Source organism: Hibiscus syriacus, unplaced genomic scaffold (assembly GCF_006381635.1).
Source record: "Hibiscus syriacus cultivar Baekdansim isolate YM2019G1 unplaced genomic scaffold, ASM638163v2 tig00020298_pilon, whole genome shotgun sequence".
NCBI lineage: Eukaryota > Viridiplantae > Streptophyta > Magnoliopsida > Malvales > Malvaceae > Hibiscus > Hibiscus syriacus.
The window spans coordinates 31,879-39,123 of NW_024062487.1; the positions used below are offsets into that span (position 1 = coordinate 31,879).

At 34.0% G+C, this 7,245-nt stretch overlaps 1 protein-coding gene and 1 pseudogene across 2 annotated transcripts; one reads left to right on the forward strand and one right to left on the reverse strand.

The window, feature by feature from the left end:
• Positions 1-738: 738 nt before the first annotated feature.
• On the forward strand, positions 739-2,756 carry LOC120209813 (annotated as a pseudogene).
• Positions 2,757-3,922: 1,166 nt separating this feature from the next.
• Positions 3,923-6,818, reverse strand: LOC120209809 (protein MODIFIER OF SNC1 11-like). 2 transcript variants are annotated; one of them, XM_039208711.1, is made up of 6 exons: positions 6,391-6,818; positions 5,817-5,897; positions 5,594-5,722; positions 5,404-5,464; positions 5,256-5,317; positions 3,923-5,141 (listed from the first exon to the last, which is right to left on the reverse strand). In XM_039208711.1, exons 1-5 carry the CDS (start codon positions 6,720-6,722, stop codon positions 5,279-5,281), a joined length of 642 nt encoding a protein of 213 aa, XP_039064642.1. In that variant the 5' UTR covers positions 6,723-6,818; the 3' UTR covers positions 3,923-5,141; positions 5,256-5,278. The 2 variants fall into 2 exon arrangements, with proteins under 2 accessions (XP_039064642.1, XP_039064643.1); XM_039208712.1 differs by having other exon boundaries at positions 3,925-5,141; positions 5,431-5,464; positions 6,391-6,817.
• Between the last annotated feature and the right edge of the window lie 427 nt (positions 6,819-7,245).

The following is a 7,245-nucleotide window of genomic DNA, read 5'->3' on the forward strand; positions in this document are numbered from 1 at the left end:
ATTTATTTAATAGTGTTTCATGTTTTCCACCTACAATATTAATTTAATAATTTAATTTACACAAAATTTTATTTGATTGTTTTGATATTTTATAAAATATTATTTAGAATTTAAATTTAACAATATTAACCAAATATAATAATAAATATGTTTTCAACAGTTAAATAAGTATGTACACTTTTATAAAAATGATATATATTTTTTTGAAAGTTATGTAATTTATGTTTCAATTTTTTTTAATAGTGTTTCATGTTTTCCACCTACAATATTAATTTAATAATTTCATTTACACAAAAAATTATTTGATTGTTTTGATATTTTATAAAATATTATTTAGATTTTAAATTTAACAATATTAACTAAAGATAATAATAAATATATTTTCACAGTGAAATAAGTATGGACACTTTTATAAAAAGGATAGATAATTTACAATATAACAGGTAAAAATATGACAAAACCAGATTCATTATGACAAAACCGGTAAATTTACTTGATATGTTAAAAGTATGGACACTTTTATAAAAAGGATAGATACTTACCGATAACCAAAGTTTACCGGTTACCAAATTTTTTAATAGTTTTTCATATTTTCTACCTAAAACATTATTAGTTGTCAACATAATAGGTACCGCTAAACCGAATTTATTAAATACATTTTAATGTATCCGGTAATACTGTATATTAACCGTATATTAACCCGCCTTTCCTGAGACATTCCCAATATAATCTCTTTTAATTTTCTCATCTTGGATCTCCTCAGACTATGCATAAAATAAAACTAAAAATCTGCCAAAAAAAAACCCAAGGTCTCCTCTTATCCATTTCTTTTCCAGCTATGTCTGTTGGTGAAACATGGCACACAGTGTAAGGGACCAAAGACATTTTACCCAGATTCAAGGTACTCAGCCCACCAGCACACCTCCATATTCTCTGATAACTCACTTTAAAACTATTGCTTTCTTGTCTCAATGTACACACACTTTGCAGTTAAGCTTGCCCATACCAAGCTTGTTCCTTGTCTGAGATTTGGTCTGGTAATAATGGTTTCAGAATTCTTGGTTATATATTTCTAAACATTGGGTTTATACAGTACTGTGGGGGGGGGGGGGAAGAAACTTGAGCCTTGGGATCTTTTATTTTTTTTTATGAACATATATTTTATGTAACATTTGCTGCCTGAAAATGGTTAAATCCTGTTGGAAGGCGTCTGTTGAGAGTGATTCTAGAGGGTGCCATGATGGTTTGTTGTGGTATAAAGATTTGGGGCAACATGTTTATGGAGATTTCTCCATGGCAGTGACTCAAGCCAATAGTTTGCTGGAGGATCAAAGCCAACTCGAATCGGGGTCGTTGAGTTCGAGTCGGTCTGGTCCGTATGGGACTTTCATCGGTGTGTACGATGGACATGGTGGACCTGAGGCTTCCAGCTTCATCAATGACAAACTTTTCTGCAATTTTAAGTGTAAGTCCATTATCTGTTATTTCCCTTCATAATGCAGTTCCATTTTAAGTTGGCCTAATGCTTACTATTATATTTCTCTTGATGTTGCAGCATTTGTGTCTGGGAATCAAGACGTATCGATAAATGATCTCTGAAAGGCTTTCTTGGCAACGGAAGACGAATTTCTTTCTCTTGTGAAGAAACAATGGCTCGTCAAGCCGAAAATGGCTTCGGTCGGATCGTGCTGTTTGACGGGGCTGATTTGCAATGGACTACTATACATTGCAAATGCTGGTGATTCCAGAGTAGTCCTAGGCAGATCCGTAAGAGGAACTAAGGAAGTTATGGTGATGCAGTTATCGATCGAGCACAATGCGAATTCTAATGCCATACGGGACGAGCTACGGTCGTTGCATCCCGATGATCCACAGATTGTTGTGATGAAACACAAAGTTTGGCGTGTCAAGGGCCTGATACAGGTAAGCTACATTGCTCAACTGAAAACAAATTCATTTTAAGTCTCTTATTGATCCATCTTTAATGACTGCAGATTTCAAGATCCATTGGTGATGCATATCTAAAGAAGGCAGAATTTAACAAAGAGCCTCTCCTGCCTAAATTTAGACTGTCCGAATCGTTTCAAAAGCCGATCCTTAGTGCCGAGCCGTCATTGTTGGTACATGAACTCCATCCCGACGATCAATTTATTGTATTTGCTTCGGATGGTCTCTGGGAACACTTGAGCAACCAGGAGGTTGTCAAAATTGTCCAGATTAGCCCACGAAATGTAAGTTTCGAAATACCTATGGCATAATGACAGGCACAAAAGAAGATTTTCGGGTTTACTCTTCCTTTTAATGCAGGGCATTGCAAGGAGACTTGTTAAAGCTGCACTGAAGGAAGCTGCAAGGAAAAGAGAAATGAGATACTCAGACCTGAACAAGATTGATAGAGGGGTGAGGAGACATTTTCATGATGATATAACAGTCATAGTCGTGTTTATAGATTCCCAATTGATCAACGGAAGCTTGTACAACAACTCTCTCGTTTCCATAAAAGGCGGAGGACGACTTGCTTGCCGTCGCCGGTGTCTAATAGCCATACAAATATGGGACTAACTTCATTTCAGGGAACATTTGCCAGGAAAGGGTAATAGCTATACGTTAGGGGTGTTTGGTTTATTGCCAAAGAAACTTGGGATGAGACTGCAACATAATGTGTAGATATGGTTTCCTGTAATTTAGCTACCATAGTTGATCATGTCTCATTCATAATCCAAATTTATGTTTGCTTAGGCCTTACATGGCCACCATATTCCTTCTTTTATCTATATTTTTTTAATAGTCTAGAGTAATTATAAGATTTAGGTCAAAATCTTTCTTAATTATTAATAACACGTACATATCTACAGACACAATTATTTGAACGTAAGACGTCTACATAGAACAATATTTCATGCAACTATTAATGTCACTTGTTGGGTTTTACTTTTTTTTATCTTTATACTAAACACTAATGGCTAGTTTTGTTATATAGTGCAATATCACAATGAAAGTAACAGTCGTAAATTTATCTGTGCTTATATAGATGGGGCACGTTCGAGTAACAGTAGTAATTGGAGGATTTTACTGAACAGATTGTGATTGAAACACCTCAAAATGCATTATTAAACTCTAAAAATGAGTGACAATTAGAGTAATTAAGGCCCAACTATAATATCTTTTAAACTCTTTGTTTATTTTTCATCTCACAAAATTGTGTTATATTCTTTTTAATATCAATTATGTAAACATGTAAATGACACAGAAAAGTTATAGATTTAATATCCATCTTGTACTTCTATATCAGTTTTAAATCTGTCGATATTCATGATTAGTTCTTCTGAATAATATCTCTAAAACTCAAAATCTTCCTAAAACATCAGTCATATCTATTTCATTCAATCAACTAAATAATACAATACTTATTAGGGAGGAAGAAAACTCAATTCAACTCAAAAAATTAATCTTTTCAATTCGACTCGAATTAACTTAAAATTTCACAAATTCAACTTAACTAAAAAAAATCAAATTCAAATTAAAATATAAAATAAAACTCAAATAACTCAAAATTTTAATAACTAACAGATTAATTTTCAAGTTTAAGTTGAATCTCGCAACTTTATATGATATATGTTATCACATACATAAAAAAAACATAAAAAAAACATTTAAATTAAAATCAAATGGTAACATAATATTAAAAATAGTTACAATTAAATTTATATAGATACTCGAACTTGACTCAAATTTTATAAACTCGACTGAAAATTTTCAAATAAAATTGAGATATGAATAAAATCATCAACTCGAATAACTCAAAAAAAAATTAATCAACTTGATCGAACACTCACCTCTAATAATAGATATTACCTTTGATTAAAAGAATATATAATACTCTCTCAATCATGTTCCATATAAGCATATCCAACCAAAACATAAATTCCAAATCTAAATATTGTTGATAAATAAACAAAATAAAATTACATGACCAAACAAGTAAACAAGCAAACTGAGGAAAACATTGATTAAACAAACAGCTTCACTTCCAGCACAAATTACCTTGCAGAGATTACCCAATTCACTTGGTGAGACCAATGGAAGCTACCAATCACCTAAAAGACAAGTGTTCACTCATCTCAAATACATCATCAGAAAAATCCTGAGATTCTGAAGTAACAGGCTCAGCCAAATGTTTTTACCTATAGAAATATTGTTCGTAAGCAATCATCATATTATAAAAGCATTGCCAATTTTCAACATTTCTCTCGTTATCGAATGCCGAACAGAAGATGTAACATATCCATAACAAAACATCACAACGACAATTTGTAATAGAAATATACCATCAACTTAAGTTGAACCAATGCCAGTCATCACACATAGTAAGCATATGCATGCAAGCCTGCAAACTATCACTTCGATTAAGAAGCATGCTCATGCGCATATCTAACAAATGGTTTTTATTTGATTCTTTTTTTAGTAAAAGGAAAATGTTCAAATCTATAAGATGAAAAAGAGATCAAATCAACAAAAACAATCTTATTTAAAGACTAAAGATTAACACCCTTACCAACTCTCAGACTACAGACTTCCTCAAAAGAAACTAATCTAAATACATAAAAAAAGTACCATATTAAAAACCCTACAAGCCTTAACATATTAAAAACAGTAAGAGTACCACTAGAAAAATGAGAAGTAGAAAAGAATTCCTAAGAAGCATATATCATTTCCTATTTTAACCCATGGAAATAAATGTCAGACTCAATATGATTACTACTGCTGTCTCACACTTGATGATACTTTATAACTTAAAACAGTGTAAGAAACAGAACTCATTAATTTTTAAGTTGATTCTAATAACCACCTCCATAATTAAATTATCTAACTTGGAAAACTAGAAAATTTCTAGCCATTACTCCAGAGTTTCCAGTACTCTTTGTAAGATTTGAGATAGGTGAACACTCCAGGTTGTTGTTGATTCCAAAAGGCCTCACCAAAGGAATAGATACCATAAAACACCTTTCAAACTGCCAAAAATGCCTTGCCACTGATATGGAAATTCATCTGGAGAAGGAGTACTGCTCCTAGAATTTTGATGTTAGAAAAAAACACTGTAAGAAGCATCAAGAGAATCAGGCGCTGTTAGGACACTGAACCTGAAAAAGGAAAAGAAAACAACAGTGGAAAATATGACTAACTGAATAATATGGATGGACCTATTTAAACAAGTAAATCTGTCTACATGGGGAAATGCATATCTCCAAAGATACCTTTTAACTACGGTAATTTCTATTTAGAGACCTCCACCAGCTTTTCCAGCAATTGGAGCCTCCTGAAAAAGTGTATATACCTTTAAAACACTGGATTTTTTCTCAGATCCATGAAATTTGACAGAGAAACAACAAATTAAGCCCTTACTGGTTCAATATTCCCCTTGTCATTTACCTGGGCCAAAGAACTTGATGGAGGATTCGAAAATCTGGAAAGATCAGGAAAAAAATCAAATTTCAATATCAGCATGCATAATAAATCTTTTCCAATAAAGATTTCTTTAGGCATTATAGATATCTAACAATGTAGGAAACAGTGACTTCGCATTGGAACAAACCTTATTGCCCTAGCTTTTCTTTTTTCTCCTTCCACTGTATCAGGTTTGGCATATGGTGCAAATCGGGCAAGACGAACTTTCTTTTTCTCTGCCTCATCAACAGCTGTAGAGGGTACATCAAGCCCAAACCTGGAAGCACAGGAAAAGAAATAATAAACTGATTAAATGCAACTCCGAGCAATACATCACAGGGTAAAGCCTTAAAGGTGGTATAAACAAAAACCTCTCTGCTCTAGCCTTCCTCTTCACCACCTCTGATTGCTTCAATGCTTCTGATCCCTTTGAGCTGGGTGCAATGCCAAACCTGCAAAATTGGTCCACAAAGCAACAAACACAGAAAACTCAAGAAATGTAGTTCAACTTCCACGACTACAGTTACGAGATCTTTACTGTAAAATTCCTTCCAACGCAACACAAAACTGAGCCAACTAGGTAAGACAATAATGAAGGCATGTTTATCAAGGAAATAAGGTAAAATCATAAAGGGGTCACACTAAATTCTTAAGAACCAACGGATAAATTGATTAAGAGACAATAAAATTGAAAATAAAGAGCTTCTAAGAGATTGTACACAATCTAAACAATGACCGAGTTTAAAGAGTACTAATCTAGGCTTCTCAGGGCACCAACAATCAACAATCGCATTTAAAGAAAATTATTAGAATACACATTTTCGAATTAAAACAAAATAATAATAATTTCTTCTCTTCTCTTCAGAAATGCTCGCCAACTAGGTTAAACCAAAGGAAAACCCTAAATACTACCTAAAATGAGAAGGTAAAATAGATGAATTTTACCTCTCTGCCCTAGAATTACGCTTTTCTTTCTCGGACAACTGGACAGGCACGCCGAACCGCTCGGCTCGGCGAATCTTCTTCTGGATATCGTAAACGGGAACGCTGGTATCCCCTGCGACAGATCCCGCAGTAGTCCCCGTGGTCTTCGAATCTTCGATTCCCTTTACAGTTCCTTCAGCATTGGAACGGGGAACGGTTGTAGGAGGATCTGATATATGCGTGGATGCTGGAATATTTTTCTTAGGGTTCGGTTCTGTGATTAAATTAGCGGCGACGGTGACGGATGCAGGAGTGGCGGTGGTGGCGACGGATTTTGCGGCGGCAGTGGCCATCGGGACGGTTGGTGGGTAGTAGGTTTGCGTGAAGAATATAAAGAGGGGCGAGTCTGGTGGATCTTCTTTGCGAAAAATGGGAAAGCGTTGGGTTATTTTCCTTTATGAGCCGTCTGTTCCGCTAAATTCGGTTTCGTAACTTTTTCTTCTTCTTAATTTGGGCTAATTAGTTTAATCAAATTCATACTTAAAATACAAATATATTTTAGGATAAACCACCCTAGGGTCACTTTTGATTTTTGTATGTCTTACTTTGGTCATTAATTTTAAGAAAAAAATTACATTTTAATTATTTACGTTATCGATTTATTACATTTTTAATCATTAAGCCACTAACTCTAATTCATTTTTATGATCATTAAATTTCATCTGGGCCACTACACCAGGCCAAATCAAACCCTAATAAGGTCTAAATCTTAATTTAAGCTCAAAATCAAACCTTTGAACTTAACATAATCGACCAAAGCCTAAGCCTAGCCTTAAATCACTCGAAAACCTAAACATTACAACCGTCACTCACCCT